Source organism: Rhinopithecus roxellana, chromosome 3 (genome assembly GCF_007565055.1).
Source record: "Rhinopithecus roxellana isolate Shanxi Qingling chromosome 3, ASM756505v1, whole genome shotgun sequence".
In the NCBI taxonomy this organism is placed as follows: domain Eukaryota; kingdom Metazoa; phylum Chordata; class Mammalia; order Primates; family Cercopithecidae; genus Rhinopithecus; species Rhinopithecus roxellana.
The window spans coordinates 9,160,806-9,178,291 of NC_044551.1; the positions used below are offsets into that span (position 1 = coordinate 9,160,806).

At 43.5% G+C, this 17,486-nt stretch overlaps 1 protein-coding gene across 1 annotated transcript in view; it reads right to left on the reverse strand.

Moving 5' to 3' along the window:
* Positions 1-17,486, reverse strand: part of IL31RA (interleukin 31 receptor A) — a 72,405-nt gene that overhangs the window by 12,055 nt on the left and 42,864 nt on the right. The window contains exons 7-12 of the mRNA XM_030927045.1: positions 11,566-11,645; positions 8,167-8,383; positions 4,085-4,267; positions 2,925-3,026; positions 1,970-2,116; positions 76-216 (exon numbers count right to left, since the gene is read on the reverse strand). Coding sequence (XP_030782905.1) covers positions 76-216; positions 1,970-2,116; positions 2,925-3,026; positions 4,085-4,267; positions 8,167-8,383; positions 11,566-11,645 — 870 coding nt within the window. The remainder of the gene's footprint in view (positions 1-75; positions 217-1,969; positions 2,117-2,924; positions 3,027-4,084; positions 4,268-8,166; positions 8,384-11,565; positions 11,646-17,486) is intronic.

A 17,486-nucleotide genomic window follows, 5' to 3' on the forward strand; every position in this document is an offset into this window, starting at 1 on the left:
TTGGCAGATGTCATTTCTCTCTGATATAAGGTAAACGTGAGGGAGAGGTACTTAAGGCCTGAAGGAGATACTCACTGAATGACAATGTCTTGAAATTTATGCTGGTCCCGTTGGTTCCCCCAGCACTGGTGCTGGCCATGACCTGAACTGTGTAAGAGGTCTTTCGTTTCAGGGACTCCAGGCCATACTGCAAGATGCTGGAGTTGACTGTCTTGGCTAAAGCAAAAATACAGAGATCAAACACCACAGTCAAACCAGACTGAAAATTGTGTCCCAGTAGCACCAAAATAAGAGCACTGGAACCTGTGCTTCCAAGCTCAGCTGTCTCATATTCTGACCCCTATTCATGTCCTGCTTAAATATCAAGATGGACCAAGGATCTCAATATAAGAGCTAGAACTATAAAAACTCTTAGTAGACAGCATAGGATAAATCTTCACAACCTTGAATTTCACAATGGTTTCTTAGATATGATGCCAAAAGCACAAGCAGCAAAAGAAAAAAATAGGTTAAGCTGGATTTCACTAAAATTCAAAGTTTTTGTGCATCAAAAGATAATATCGAGAATGAAAAGACAACCCATAGAACGGGAGAAAATATTTACAAATCATATATCTGATAAATAACTTATATCTAAAATATATAAAGAACTCTTATAAACTCAATAACGAAAAGACAACCCAATTTAAACATAAGAAAAAAGATAAAAAAGACACTTCTCCAAAGAAGATATACAAATGGGCTGGCTGGGTGCAGTGGCTCACGCCTGTGATCCCAGCACTTTGGGAGGCCGGAGCGGGCAGATCACCCGAGGTCGGGAGTTCGAGACCAGCCTGACCAACATGGGGAAACCCCGTCTCCACTAAAAATACAAAATTAGCTGGATGTGGTGGTGCATGCCTGCAATCCCAGCTACTTGGGAGGCTGAGGCAGGAGAATTGCTTGAACCTGGGAGGCGGAGGCTGCGGTGAGTCAAGATCGTGCCATTGCACTCCTGTCTGTGCAACAAGAGCAAAACTCCATCTCAAAAAAAAAAAAAAAAAAAAAAAAAAAGACATACAAATAGGCAAAAACTACATGACAAAATGTCCAACATTATTAGCCAGCAGGCAAATGCAAGTCAACGAGATAACCACTACATACCTACCAGGACAGCCATAATATTTTTTTTAAATGAAAAATAACACCTATTGACAAGGATGTAGGGAAATGAAAACCCTCATACATTGCCAGTAAGAAACGTGTAGTGTGGAGTAGTCACTATGGAAAACAGTTTGGTGGCTCCTCAATAAGTTAAACTAGAGTTACCGTATGATCCAGCAATTCAGCTTCTAGGTATATGCCCAAAAGAACGAAAAGCACAAACTCAAACAGATATTTGTACATAGCAGCATATGTTCGTAGCAGACATCTGTTCATAGCAGCCCTATTCACAGTAGCCACTAAATTGTATACTTTCAAATGTTTAAACTGGAAAAATATTTTACATGTATTTTACCATAAGAAAAAATTATTTAGCCTCAGCAAGAATCCAAGCCTTGCCCAGTATTTAAGATGTCAGGAGATACAGTGGACTGAAGAAGAAAAGCATGATTTGGCAGGGGCAGTAGAAGTCATGGTGACAGGGTCTGTTCCTCCTCACTTTTTAAGCCAGGCACGCCATTCCTGGGAATGATGGTCGGGGAGCTCCCGGGAGTTCAATTCAGGGCCCAACCAGGACAAATTATATCAACTCCTTCCATTCCCACAGGACTCTCCTCTCAGGTACTGTCACTTCACTCATTTAACCCCCAAAACCCCAAAAGGCGGGTACTCTTGGCCCCATTTTCAGAGACACTTAAAGAAGCTAAGTGACTCATGCCAGGTTGCAGGTCACAATGAGGTGGGGGAGCCAAGCCTACAACACATTTATCCATAGCATCTATCTGGGGCTTGGGGTTTTTTCCCACTTGGCTACAGGTGCGCTTACAGAATCCCTTTCCGCCTTCAGCTTGGTAAAAGATGGTGTAGTTGCAGATGATACCCTTTCTCTCACTCTTGGGAATCTCTTTCCATGTGATCGTGACCGTCTTCACACCAATGTTCTCCACCTTGGTCTCCGGACCTTCTGATGGAACTGGAAGGGACGGGGGATAAATGATAATCACTGACCACACTCCAGGAGATCGTTCCCCTGCAAAGGCTCTGGCCAGTACTCAGACCAGACCACAGTGCGGGAGGCGAGGGGCAAGGGTTGAGTAGGGAATTGACGAATCAGCTTGTTTGGGAAAATTATTTTCTAGAGCCATCTTTCTTAAACAAGAAGAGAAGTGGCATCAAGACCACTTGAAAAAGTCCTTTCTTATAGATGGCTCACTCCAATTTGGTACCCAGCTTTTTCATTCATATCTGTAAAGTGTAGTTATTATCAAATAGTTGAAGAATATGGCTCCATAGGCTACCTCTGAGTGGCAGAAGATATTTTCCAGTGTTGAATCTAGAAGACATGAACTTCCAAAAAGATAAAAGTAAAGCTTGAGCAATTCACCAGTAAAGCCCCTGCTTATTGCTACACAATGAAAAATAATTTTTTAATATCCCTAGCTTAGGATGAACTCTGTAGGCTCCCTGATGTGGTCTTAATTCAGTGTTAATGCTGGTAGCAGCTCTATTTGCACTGTTTGTTTGTGACTTTGGGCAAGTTATTTCACCTCTCTGAGCTTTAATTTTCCATTTGTGAAATGAGGGGATTGTACTCAATGATCTCTAATGTCTACCCTAGCTTCAGAATTCAGCAAGTTCATAACATACAGAGCTCACTACAAGATGAAGCACAAATGAGCCCTAAGATGGCTGGGAATGAGCTATAGGCACTTGCAGCCTTATTCACATGTTGGACAGGTCCCACTGTTTCCTTTTCCCCACAGGGCCTTGTCCATACATACTGCCTTCTTTGGCATAAGCCTGGATGGAATATGGCTCGCCAACTTTGTCGTGCAACATTGGATACACAGAGATGTTATAGCACCAGAAAGGTTTTAATTTATCTGTAAAAAAGAAAGAAAAAAAAAGCGTAAGTGCAGAGCATGGCAGAGTAGAAGGAATACTAGACTGAGTTATGGCCAAACACTTACAGAAGATATTCAATTTCTCTACAGTTTCCACCTCTAGAAAATAAACAGGTTAGGTTGAATGGTCTCTAATATCTATTGCTTTTCTCAGGTTTTCTAATTAATTCTTATTTTTAAATTTAACTTTTTAGCTTTTCCTTTTTTGGAGGCACGGAATCCCCAGGTCTGTTCTGACCAAATACTGTTGCAGCAGAGAGATCCACAGGATAGCTGAACACGCTGCCTAATTAAGTCGTAGAACAACATATCATCACCCTGTGGATCTCAAACACTTCGAATTCTATCTCCTCTACTTGCCTGCATCCCTGCGTGTGTGTTATTCTTAATCTGGATGTTTGAAGCATTAAGAAATGATTGTAGTGACAGGATTAAAAGGGTAAAGCCTCATTAGGGAGGCTGAGGCAGGAGGATCACTTGAGCCCAGGCGTTTGAGGTTACAGTGAGCTATGATCGTGCCACTGCACTCCATCCTTGGCAACCAAGCAAGACCCTGTCTCTAGAAAATAAAAATTCAAACAAAATTAAAAATAAAGAGTAAAGCCTCACTCATGTATCTTACATAGGGCAGGGACTTTCCTGAAAAGAAGGCTATTCCTGTAACAATCACCTGGGAAGGTGGCCTAACTCTTAAACAGGCAACCAGAACTGAAGGAAGTATCCTAGGTAGGCCAGCTGGGATCCACACTCTGGAGTTACCCATGGGATGACCCAGCTGTCCGGGAAGGGCTCTCTGATGGTGGGTGTTAAGATGGTGTTTTCCACCTGGAGACCGGTCAGATACCTGGTCTGCTTGTCACCCACAGCTTTCTGTGCCAGCCTCGCGTTGGAAATACCAAGAAGCCTGTCACTTCATTAAGCTTGCACAAGCTTCTCAAATGCTATTAACCACACTAACAGCTTTGAAGTCAAAGTTAAAGATTTAAAACTGGAAGAAACCCTGCACTGAGGGAACCTGTGGGTTCCGCCCTGGCTACCTTGCTGGATCGTCCAGTTCGTGGCCTGAGACACAGATTCCCAGGAAAGAGTGGGGTGCTCTGAGTCCGTGTCCAGAAACCATTCAATCATCCAAGTGTTCACGTCTAGAGCAGAGCTTTGCCACTTCACCACTAGCTGGTCCTCAGCAAGGCAGGCCTGCATGACCTCAATGCACCGAAATGCTGAAAGGAGAGAAAAGGACTGCTTCATAGCTACCCAAGTCATTCCCCAAATGCAACAACCACATTGGCATCCTCATTGCCTCAACTGTAAAACAAGGCCAAAGTTCAGGATCTCCACGGCAGCCTCCCCGGATGGGGCTCTTTTCCCTCCTCTTATTGTATCCTTTTTCCTTACACAACACCTTTGAGGAGTGTGTGGCTTCTTAATCTTCCTTTACCTACCCCAAATTAACCTGTTTACAGAAAAGGATCTCACTAGAGAGTTGATGGCTAAAAAGACTTACCTTCCACAGGTGTCTCTGCAAGTCAAACAGAAAGGAAACCTGAGACAGAGAATCTCCAAAGGTAGAATTTCAGCCTCTGGGAATTGTGTGGCTGGGAGCCTGGGAGATGGAGATCCTAAAATCATACCAGGGAGATGGCTTCACGCTTTCACTATATAGTCTGGCTCTACACAAACTGGATATGAATTCCTATCCTCAAGGCAGCAAGTATTGCATTTGTACCAGAAAGACAAAGACACTGCCATCCAAATTACCTAGTATGGATCAATACATAAATGGCAACATTTTCTGCGGGACTGGCTAAAATAATCTGGAAACAGGTCACAAGGATTTATTTAATAAAAAAGTTGAGTGTGTGGCTTCCAATCCAATATCTGGAACTTAATCAGAATCAGAGAGAGATCTTATTGAAAATGTTCGAACATTTTATCTTATTGAAAATGTTCGAAGAGAAGAGAACTATTGGAGGTGCAGTGAGGCAGAAGGTGGAAGGTACAAACTGGGCGGGGCTCAGAAATTCCAGGGCATGCTCTCCCCTCACCCAATCCTCACCAGCGTAGCACTCCTCAGCCTGCAAAACTGGAATCCATGGGAAGGGTGTTTCTTTTTCTTTCTTTCTTTTTTTCTTTTCTTTTCTTTTTTTTTGAGGCAGAGTCTCGCCCTGTCACCCAGGTTGGAGTGCAGTGGTGTGATCTTGGCTCACTGCAACCTCCACCTCCTGGGTTCAAGTGATTCTTGTGCCTCAGCCTCCCGAGTAGCTGGGACTATAGGTGCATGCTAACACACCCGGCTAATTTTTTGTATTTTTAGTAGAGATGGGGTTTCACCATGTTGGCCAGGCTGGTCTCAAACTCCTGACCTCAAGTGATCTGCCCAACTCAGTCGGTCTCCCAAAGTGCTGGGATTACAGGCATGAGCCACTGTGCCCAGCTGGGAAGAGTGTTTCAATGAATGCCAGAGATGATCCTGGATGTGGGCACAAAAGTGTCCTGCAAAAAAAAAAACCCCAAAAGCCTTTTGAAGCTGGAAGCCTAGGCCACATGTAGGAATCTGGGGTGGGGACCGGGGGTCCTGCATCCTGCTGTTCCTTGGCAACAAACCCCAGCAGGCTGTGTGTATATTTAGGAGTCTCGTTCTTGTAAGCCACAGTAGACGGATCCTTTTCCCAAACAGGGCCCTTATGAGACACTCCAGGGGCTAGTCCTAGCAGCAAGGCCAGGTAATTTGTCAACCTGAAAAGGTAACTCTGAGAAGGACAACTGAGGCATGGAGGAAATGTGAAGCCACAGAAGGAGCAGAGGCCGGGGCTAGAAGCACAGAGGCTGGAGATCGACCCCACCTAACCCTAGGGCTCTGAGTTTCTCCTTCCAGCCTTCCCCTGCTCACCACCTGGAAGCGTCCCCAGCCAGTCCTGGCTGAAATTCCCTGCTGGAGCCTTGGAGATGTAACTAGACTCTTCTAGCAGCCAATGTTGGTGCTCCACCCAGACCCACTCAGCTTCCTTCTTACTGTGTGCGTGTGTTTTGCTTGACTGGGATGACTATGAGATGTCATTTACACTCTAGAGTCCCCTGCAAGATCCAGTGGGAACCCCCCTCCCTGGGGCTTTTATCTCAGATTGTACCTGTATGGGTTGAATTGTATCCCCCCAAAGTATATCCCCAGTGCCACAGAATGTGACCATATTTGGAAATAGGCCACTGCAGATGTAATTAGTTAAGACAGTGGGCCCTTTATAAGAAAAGAGAAATCTGGGCCGGGCGCGGTGGCTCAAGCCTGTAATCCCAGCACTTTGGGAGGCCGAGATGGGTGGATCGCGAGGTCAGGAGATCGAGACCATCCTGGCTAACACGGCGAAACCCCGTCTCTACTAAAAAATACAAAAAACTAGCCGGGCGAGTTGGCGGGTGCCTGTAGTCCCAGCTACTTGGGAGGCTGAGGCAGGAGAATGGCGTAACACCGGGAGGCGGATCTTGCATTGAGCTGAGATCCGGCCACTGCACTCCAGCCTGGGCGACAGAGCGAGACTCCGTCTCAAAAAAAAAAAAAAAAAAAAAAAAAAAAAAAAAAAAAAAAAAAAAAAAAGAAAAGAGAAATCTGGGCATGGAAACAGACACACAAGAAGCTAGCCATGTGAAGACTGAAGCAGAGATTGGATTTATGGGAGTTACTGGAGCTACCACAAGCTGATGAATACCTGGGGCCACTACAAGCTGGAAGGGGTAAGGAAGGATTCTCCCCTAGAGACTTTAGGGAGCATGGCCAGCCACCACCTTGATTTGGGATTTCTGGCCTCCAGGACCATGAGACAATAAAGTTCTGTTGTTTGAAGCCCCCCGGTCTGCAGTGCTTTGTTTTGGCAGCCCTGAAAGCCCACCTTCATCTCAGCCCCTGCTGCGTCCTGGCCTGCTTCCGCAGCTTCCTTTTCTCATCTCCCTGGAGGCGTGTTTTTTAAAAAAATGACTTGCCCACAAATCCTGGCCTGAAGAAGCCGGGATTAAAATAGCTCTATGCTATTTTAAGTGTTGGGAATTAGGTTAAAAAAAAAAGAAAGGAGGCCGGGCGCAGTGGCTCAAGCCTGTAATCCCAGCACTTTGGGAGGCCGAGACGGGCGGATCACGAGGTCAGGAGATCGAGACCATCCTGGCTAACATGGTGAAACCCTGTCTCTACTAAAAAATACAAAAAAAAAAAACTAGCTGGGCGAGGTGGTGGGCGCCTGTGGTCCCAGCTACTCGGGAGGCTGAGGCAGGAGAATGGCGTAAACCCGGGAGGCGGAGCTTGCAGTGAGCTGAGATCCAGCCACTGCACTCCAGCCTGGTGACAGAGCAAGACTCCTTCTCAAAAAAAAAAAAAAAAAAAGAAAGGAAAAATCGACAAAAAATCCCTGCCCTCACGACACTTACATCCTATTGGGGAAGAAAAAGGTCGTAAAATAAATAATTTATAGAATAAGGGATAGCACTAAGTTTGAAAGAGAAAAATAAGAGAGAAAAGAGGAAATCTATTGTTTGCAATTCTTTGAATGAAAGTTTTTTTATTCCAAAACAGGATAAATATGAGTTTGCCTGGGAGCAGTAATATGTCAAAAACTACTCAACCAAAAGTGTAATGAACAATTTATTGGCAAGTATAAACACTAGAATTTTTCCACAGTGACAAATGGAAGGGGAAAAGGAAGAAAACAGGACAGCAAGCATTAAACCAGCGATGGGGATGTGGTGAGTCCCCATCTGTGGGGAGAAGAGTTCAAGAGCAGCTTCGGTCACAGAGGACAGATGTGACAAATAGGACAGTTTCACGGGACTCGACCCAGCTTACATTCACCCAGACCAGAACAAATCAAAGCTGCACACAGAACTTCTAGGCGGATGGCTTTCTATTCTGTAATTTAAAAGGTTTCTGATTTTTAACACGGGCTTTGTTCCAAAGGAACATGACTTCAAGTGGTTCATTAATTACCAGCAAATTCTCATTGCTTCACCACCACATAAAAGGCCCCACTCCATTTTCGTTTTGACTCAAGAGAAACAGCCACCCTTGATAGCACAGGGACTGCTCCTTGGCCAGTCGATGGGACCAGTCACCTAAGGAAGAAGCTGATGCTCTACTTACACTTTTCCTGAATAGCTGGAATCCTCAGGGTGGTCACTGGAGACTTCCCAAGAGAATTATAAGAAATCATAGACACCCAATAGCTCTCGCCTCCCAGATGCAGTTCAAGCTGCTGGTTAGTGGTGTTCACTGTCTCTGTGAGGTTAGTGTTATTTTCTGGAAAGTACCATATGTTGTAGCCAAGTGTTTTCTCTAGGACTGGGGCTCCTCTTGCCTTCTGAACCCAAAGAAAACAAAATTTATTGCCAATAACAAAGAAAAAGAAAGGCATTGAGATACTGAGAAGCGGTGGGGGTGAGGGTGGGGAGTAAGGCTAACTATTAGATACTAAACTACAATGAGGTAATTACTCTCCAGGGATAAATAACACATCCTTGGCTGTGATATTAACCCTTCAAGTGCCAGAAGAGGGGATTTACTAAATTTCGACTAATTCCATGAGGCTAAACTAGAAGAATGCCCAAGACAATGTAAACAAGCCACTCTTATTTCCTTCTGCCTGTTTCTTTCCCTCCATCCTACTTGTGTAGAGGAGTAAGGGCTAAAAAGCTGACACATTCCCTCTGAGCCCATCCCAAGTCTGGTCTGGCCCTGAGTCATCTCTTGCCTGGAGTATCCAAGGGTTGGAGAGCACCCTATGCCCTAGTCTTTTATTTCCATGCCTCTCCCTCTGAGAAGCAAGCCAGCTTCCCTGGACCAGGCACCCCAGCCAGGCGTCCTAGCTAAGAGGGCTGCCCTACCAGTCCCAAATGCTTGGCGAGAAGTTTAAGGTGGAATCCTGAGGACTTTAAGCTAAACTCTTATTTTCTGCCTTGAACTTGGGCCCACTCACCAGTATTTGCCTAGAAGACAGCATGGTGAGTATTTCCCAGAATTTATAGGGCTTCCCTTTCTGTTACTGATTACACACATAGATGGAGCGGAATGCCTGAATGTAAGTCCAGGACTTACAAGTGGGACTTTAGCAGGCACTTTGTCCCAGTGCCTTCCCAGTTCAGGAATTTCCTTCACACTTGCCTTGGCATAAAAGGTCAGCTAGAATCTTCCTAATGACCAGGAGCCTTTTATTTCTAAAGACGAACCATTTTCTTTTTTATTTTATTTTATTTATTTATTTATTTTGAGACAGGGTCTTGCTCTGTTGCCCAGGCTGGAGTGCAGTGGCCTGATCTTGGCTCACTGCAACCTCCGCCTCTTGGATTCCAGCGATCCTCCTGCCTCAGCCTCCCAAGTAGCTGGGATTACATGATGCACCACCATGCCCGACTAATTTTTGTACTTTTAGTAGAGACAGGGTTTTGCCATGTTGTCCAAGCTGGTCTCGAACTCCTGACCTCAAGTGATCCTCTCGCCATGGCCTCTCAAAGTGCTGGGATTACAGGTGTGTGACATTACAGCCCCAATTCTTTTTTAAATAACATATTCTTTTTTAAATAATAATAAAAATTGAGATATAATTCACATTGCATAAAATTCACTGTTTCAATGTGAGTTCAATGGCTTTTATTAATAGTATGTTCAGTCATGCAACTATCACTATTATTTAATTTTAGAGCACTTTAGTACATTCTTTTTTAACCAACTCAAATTCTTAGTGAGTTCTTTCCTCTTGAAGGTGAGAGGGGGAAAAAAAAGACCAGACCCACCAAGTGGTGGGGAGGAGGCGGGCACTGAAACCCATCTTCTCTACTTCACAAGCTGCCCTACTTGGCCCTTCGCCACTGCTATGTAGCTAAGACCACATGTGGGCGAGTGCGGTTGTTGGCTTTCCTCCCCTAAAAACGTGTTGCCAAAATCACTTGTTTTCATTCTTGATGGCTGAGAAAGACAGTACAGCATCTGGGATTGATTCTCTAGGATTCCCCAGCATCTCTGGCTGTTGTCCCAAGTGGCGGTGGAGCCTTGGCAACCCAGGGAGTCCCATAGCCTGCAGGTGTGGAGGGAGTAGGCGATGGAGCGGGAGCCTCCAACCCTGAGGTAATTGGAATGTCATCTGGCAAAGCAGGACACTTGCTCCATTTTCAACAGGATTTTGAACTTGCCTGGACTTCAGCAAATGTGAGCTAACATCGTGAGCATTTCCTGGGAATTCTGGAGGCACACGAAGGAATTCTGGCATCTCCCTCCTCTCCTCCTTCTTCTTCCCCACCTTTTCACTCTTTTTTTTTCTCCATCTGCCCTTTTCCTTTCCTGTTTATTGCCTTGTCCCCCCATTTTCTACTCCTTCTCTCACTTTCTTCTCTCAGGTCCTCTTTCCTCCTTTTCTTCTCTGCATTCCCCACCTGACTTCTGTTCCTCACTCCCAGGCCTCCATCCTAGAAAGGACCATGTGGTCCCTCTTCTGTTTTTGTGCCCCACTGTTTCAACACACGTGTGCCATATATGTTGCCAATGACTAGAGGACACACCAGCAAGCTGACCCTGATCAGAGCTCTTCTTAAACGGTTGGGTCGGGAGGGGGGTTCCAGAGACTAGTCAGCAGAGGCTTGTCAGTGATAGTGTCCTCCAGAAGGCCATGGTGTCTCCTGCACTTTCACTTTCTACCTTCCCCAAACATTAATGTTTCAGACCAAAGAGGACGGGGGCCAGGGTCTGTCATGTTTGGGCCATCTGCAAGATGACCCATAGGGCTTTTTTGAGCTGGCCAACCAATGTGAGATTTGGGGCATCATAAAGCCCTCTAGGGAAGGAAATTCTGGAGGTAAAATTTCAAGAATCACAGTTTTTGGAAGGGTAAGAGACCAAGGGCTTTTAAATAGGATAAAGAAACAGGCTGGGCATGGTGGCTTATGCTTATAATCCCAATGCTTTGGGAGGCTAAGGTGGGAGGATCTTTCGAGCCCAGGAGTTCGAGACCAGCCTGGGCAACATAGCAAGACCCAGCCTCTACTATATATAGACACACATATATATGTATGTGTATATATATGTATGTATATATATATTTAAATTAGCTGGGTGTACTGGCACACCTACCCAGCTACTTGGGAAGGTGAAGTGGGAGGATAACTTGAGCCCAGGAGTTAAAGGCTACAGTGAGTTATGATTTCACTATGTACTCCAGCCTGGGTGATTGAGCAAGACTCTGTCAAAAAGAAAGAAAGAAAGGCAGGGGGGTGGGGGGAGGGAGGGAAAGAGAGAGAGAGAGAGAGAAAGGAAGGGAAGGGAAGAGAAGGGAAAGAAGGGAAGGGGAGGGGGAAGGGGAGGGGGAAGGGGAAGGCAAGAGGGGGAGGGAGGGAAGGGGAGGGGAGGCGAAGGGAGAGGAGGGAAGGGAAGAGGGAAGGAAGGGAAGGAAGGGAAAGAAGGGAGGGAAGGGAGGGAAGGGAAGGAAGGGAGAGATGGGAGGGAAGGGAGGGAAGGGGAAGAAAGAGAGAGAAAAATAACCCAGAGGGAGGTCACCTTCCATAACAACCGCACTGGCCTTCTTCCATCCACCTCAGTTGGTTTCAGGACTCTCCACAGTTCCAGGCCACATGGAGCTGTAAGGAACAAGAATGAGGTACTCAACCCAGAGAGAAGGGAGTTGCAAAGGAGACAGGGAAGGTCAGCTGGGCAGTTGGGAAGGATTTGCTCGAGGGAGCCAGTAGGAATAAGGTGAGGAGTGGAGGGATGGCAGCCTTGCAATGACCAAAGATGTCTTCATTTTGTGGTCAAGGAACTGGAATCAACCAAAGATAAAAAATAAAACTGCTCTTGAGTCTGATGACTTAACGTAAGATAAAGGAAAAGCATAATAGGCCCCACTGTAATATAATTTGTCACCCAAATCTAGATCAAATGTGACTATCTCATGTCCTCTAGACATAATGTATATATTAAAGCTGGGAATGACACAGATAACTCACAAGGAGATACATGTATATACAATTTATACCAAGTCTGCTTCCAAAAAAAAAAAAAACTACATACTTAAGATGTTATAAAATATAAGAAAAAATTAAATGACAAAGGAACAAGAAAATAAGCTTCACTAGGTCCCCCCTTGAGCTCTAAATTTAATGCTGGTTTTTCTAAAATAAAAAAGAATCACACTGAGGTGCCTATTTCTTGTGGCCCAATAAAAAGGAAACCTAGAAATTCGTATGAAGGGAAACTATTTTCTGGCTACGAACACTGAAATCATAAATGGAATTTATCATGTGGATATTTTCAAAAAGGACACAGAGTAACGTAAAAGCCAATGTCTGCAATCCCAATAGAGCAAAAGCACAGAAATATCATATATGCTCATTTTTCATAGTTGTTTTCCATAAATAGCTAGGGCATAAATCCTGACACATGCCTTTTTCCAGTAAACAACAGTCTGAGACAACAGTCCAAGTGTACAGGCTTCTGATGATCTAATCATACAGGGATGAAACTTACAAAAAACAAGGAATTTACATTTCACTTGATTTCTGGACAGTATATCTCAAATATCCTGTCTCAAGCAAGTTTTGTCAAGAGATGGCTCACTGGCAATTTATAGTTGAACGCCCTGACATGCACCTGAGATATCAAAATACTGAGCTACTGATTAAAGAGTGACCCACCCACCTTAGCCATGAGAGGAAAGCAGAGAGTTCTAAACAAATGTCAAGAAGGCTAGTGGCCCACGATTTGGAGAAGAGAGTAAATGTCCCTAGTCAAAGCTGCAGTAGTTGCACTCTGAATTTTTTCTTGAGGAAGTCACATGGCTGCAGATAATGTAATTAGGTCCACAAAGAATGAGTCTACCACTCAGACCAAGATCTAAACTATTTTTTAGAAGTAAGAGATTGTCTTCAGGGATCTTTTAAATTGTAGGTGATTGGATATCTTAAAGTAAAATTACTGGCTGGGTGCCGTGGCTCATGCCTGTAATCCCACCACTTTGGGAGGCCGAGGCAGGTGGATCACTTGAGGTCAGGAGTTTGAGACCAGCCTGGCCAATGGTGAAACCCTGTCTCTACCAAAAAATATAAAAAATTAGCCGGGTGTGGTGGTATGTGCCTGTAATCCAAGCTACTCGGGAGGCTGAGGCAGGAGAATCGCTTGAACCCGGGAAGCGGAGATTGCAGTGAGCCGAGATCGTACCATTGTACTCCAGCCTGGGCAACAGAGGGACCCATGTCTCAAAAAATAAAAAAATGAAAAAAAAAAAAAAAAAAAAGTAAAATTACTGAACTCCAACTAAAGACAATCTTATAATGAGGAAAATGTACCAAGTACAATTGAGTTAATGACTTGTTTTGCCTTCAATGGAGAGTCACATTTCTACAACTACTCTTGCAGAAGCTAAAGTCTAGTTAACACAGTCTAGCTGTTAGACCCAGGATCTCCCAATGAGATGTATTAAATGCAATTCTATTAGAATTGTTTATAAGGAGATTGAAATGTGTTGACTTTACATATTACTTCATCTAAATCCCGCTGACGTGTTGTCTCAAAAGTTCTGCCAGGAGTTTTCTGATTTCTCAAAAGCTTTTATTGAATCAGAAGACAGAACAGCCAGTACTCAAGTTTCTCAGACAGGAAGCAACAGGCTGGTTTCAGTGAGATGTAAGCAGTGGCCAAGTTCCTCACAGAAGACAGCCTTTGTACAGGGCTACAAAGTCATTAGACCTTCCAAGGAAACGCACAAGATTAGAGGGACATTCACTCCATCTCTCACATGCAGAATCTCTCTGTTCCAATCACGTGGAGAGTCAAACTCAGGGCCAGTAATTTTGAGAGTAAGAAAAAAAAAAATCTAAAGACAAGCTGTTCATTATTACCCAGTCCTAAATATTTATCTCAAGGACAGATACAGGCAAAACTAAACTGCTTATTAAATAATCATTCCAGGCACTTGACTAGAAATATGAGTGAAATTCTTCTTGGATTTAGCCCATAGGCTAGCCGGGCATGGTGGCACATGCCTGCAGTCCCAGCTACTCGGGAAGTTGAGGTGGGAGGATCACTTGAGCCTGGGTGGTAGAGGCTGCAGTGAGCTTAGATCTCACCACTACATTTCAGACTGGGTGACACAGTGAGACCCTGTCTCAAAAAAAAAAAAAAAAAAAAAATCCCATAGGCAGTCATTTGTTTTCATAGATGGTAATGACAAATGAGTTTAAATGGATATTTTCTTCTTTCATCGAGGTCACTATTTCCTGCAAATATGGTCCAAAGAGAAATAGTCTTCTCAGTATAGACTTCCCACAGATGCAGGTGTTAGTGAAACCACTGCCTCACTAGCATGTAAGTCTTCTATGGTTATTATAGCCAGCTTTCCATTAACCATAAATTGATAATGGATTTTCAGTTTAATCAGAGGGGGATAAGTAAGGACTCTGAAAAAAAATAACAAAATTAAAATTTTCCAAATCAACCAAAATATCTATGTATTCGAAGGCATCAATTCTCTGGATTAATACAGCAACAATTGATGCTATACTATTTCTATTACAATATGGGTATCCCCACAGTAACCACCACTTAGACATATACAGGTACCCCTCCTGAAGAACAACAATAATAAAAGCTAACTCTTAGCAAGTGTCAGTTTCTGTGAATTTTCTCATTTAATGCCCACAGTCCTGTCATTTCTGAAGCATAGAGAAATTAAGCAGGTATTCAATATCACAAGTTTTTAAGAAATAAAGCCAGGATTTGAATCAAATTATATCTGTATCATGTAGTGAGTAGATTGCCTAAATATAGGTAAATAACTTTAATAATCAATATATTGAAATCCAAAAGAAAATAGGCAGTGCTTCACATTCAACTTAGAATACATGTTTTCAAACAATTAGAAAGGTTTGAGGTGGTATGCATTAAACAAGTGGCATTTCATTGAAATAGGAAAACATGTGCTTTATAAATTTGAAAACAATAAAGGAGGATTTGCTGGGGGTTGGGGGGTGCATTTTAATCAGTTTCTTCTGGGATCCTGAAAAAAGGAAGAAGGACAAAAGCAAAAGTTCTCTAGTGGTGACTTGCATAAATAAGTGTTGATTTGGTTTAATTAGCAAAAGGCATAGGTAACACCAGCATCTGGTGTTTGCTAATTAAATCAAGTTAGGTGAACTAATAAATCAGATAAAATAGTAAATCTTGTTTTTGGCAGCAAAACAAGCTGAGAAAACTGACACAAGGGACTGGCTGGTCTGTGAGGAGCTTGAGACTCTAAGCCACGATGGCACCAGGAGGTCACTAGAAAGAAGAGTGACAGCCATGGCAGGGGAGGAGCTAGGTAAAACACAACGGCACCCAAGGGAGCACTTAATCATCAGCTTGCCTGCTGAAAAGTGAGGCAAAGGAAGAGAACTATTTGCTGAATGATACTGCATGAACATCTCTGGTGGGGAACACAACATTCAGAAGGCATCAAATTGGTTTCAGACATCTGACCATAGGGGTGAATGCACCAAACATCTGTTAATACTAGTGTTAATACTGGAAACTCAACCAGGATCCAAAGGAATAAATCATTATTGTGTGGATGAGGTAGCACAGAAGTTGACCCCAGATGTTATCTGAGACTAGTCTGCAACTTGGGTATGAGACTGAAATCTCATTTTCTATTACAATATGGGTATCCCCAAACCACCTGAAATCATGAGGCCTGAAATCATGGCAATGGGGGAATTCATATTCTAAAACTCACATCCCTTATAAATAAATAAGGTTAAACCCTCAGAGGAAGGTTAGAAGGGTGGGCATTTTAAAATTGCTTGTCCATAATTCAGAAGAAGAAGTGTGGCCATCACTAGGTATGTATCCAATTAATCATTCATTTACTGTGTTAGGCTGAACAATGGCCCCAAAACATCTCGTCCAAATCCCTGGAACCTGTAAATGTTTCCTTATATGGTAAAAGGCACTTTGCAGATGTGATTAAGTTAAGGATCTTGAGATGGGGACATTATCTTGGATTAGCCAGGTGGGTCCTAACTGTGATCACAAAAGTCCTTATAAGAGGGAGGCAGAGAGGTTTGACACACAAGAGTGGGGAAAGGTGATGTGATGATGGTGGGATAAGTTTTATAGATGGAGGAAGGACCACAAGCCAAAGAATACAGGCAGCCACTAGAAACTGGAAAAGGCAAGGAAACAGATTCTCCACTCAGAGTCTCAGAAGGAAACAACCCTGCTGACATCTTTACTTTAGCCCAGTGAAGCTGATTTTGGACATCTGACTTCCAGAGCTATGAAAGAATACATTTGTGTTGCATTAAGCCACTAAATTTGTATTGTTATAGCAGCAATAGAAAACTGATACATTCATCACACATTTATTGATCACCTACTGAGGGTCAGACTCTGGGCAAGACTCTTGAGAAAAGTAACACATGCTGAGTGACCCTGAGCCATTTATTAGTGTCTCTGAAACTCAGTTTCCTCATTTCCAAAATGGGAATGACTCTACATATTTTATTGTGCTCTTAGGAGGATTAAAAATAATAATAGTAGGATAAATAATAAGAATAGGAAATCTAGCAGTTAGTGAATATCTACTATGGGCTAAACACATTATTTCATTTAATCTTTAAAATAATGCTAAAAAAATAGGTACTACTATAAACTTAACTTACATATTATATTTCAATATAGAAAAGGGGAACAAATGTGAGGAAATTTCTGAGAATGGACTGAGAGATTAGGTATCTTGCCCAAAGATACCTGGCTTGGGATTTAAGCCAAGCCCACTGACGGGAAGCGTTGCTCTTAATGACCATACTGACACTTAGTAAGCGCTTGATCAACCTGCAATCCATGCCTCTTTCCTTTCCTCACTGTCATTAAAGATGTGATTTTTAAAAAAATTTAATTAGTTACACCTTTATTTTGAGTAGTAGCTCCAGGGTTCACAATATATATCTTTAATTTATCACAGGACACCTTCAAATTATATGATACTGGCGGGGCGCAGTGGCTCACGCCTGTAATCCCAGCACTTTGGGAGGCCAAGCTGGGTGGATCACCTGAGGTCAGGAGTTCAAGACTAGCCTGGCCAACATGGTGATATCCCATCTCTACAAAAAATACAAAAATTAGCCGGTCGTGGTGGTGGGCCCCTGTAATCCCAGCTACTTGGGAGTCTGAGGCACAAGAATTTCTTGAACCCGGGAGGTGGTGGTGGCAGTGAGCCGAGATCACACCACTGCACTCCATCCTGGGTGACAGAGCGAGACTCCATCTCAAAAACAAAACAAAACAAATGATATGATATCCTTTCATGTATAGTACAAGAATCTCATGAGTATTAAAATGTGACCCTTTGCCTTTGGGGCACAAAGTTGTGCAGGCTCACTCTTGGAGGGTACAGGGGGCCCCTGGGGTCATGAGATTCCATGATTCCCAACCAGGACACTTGA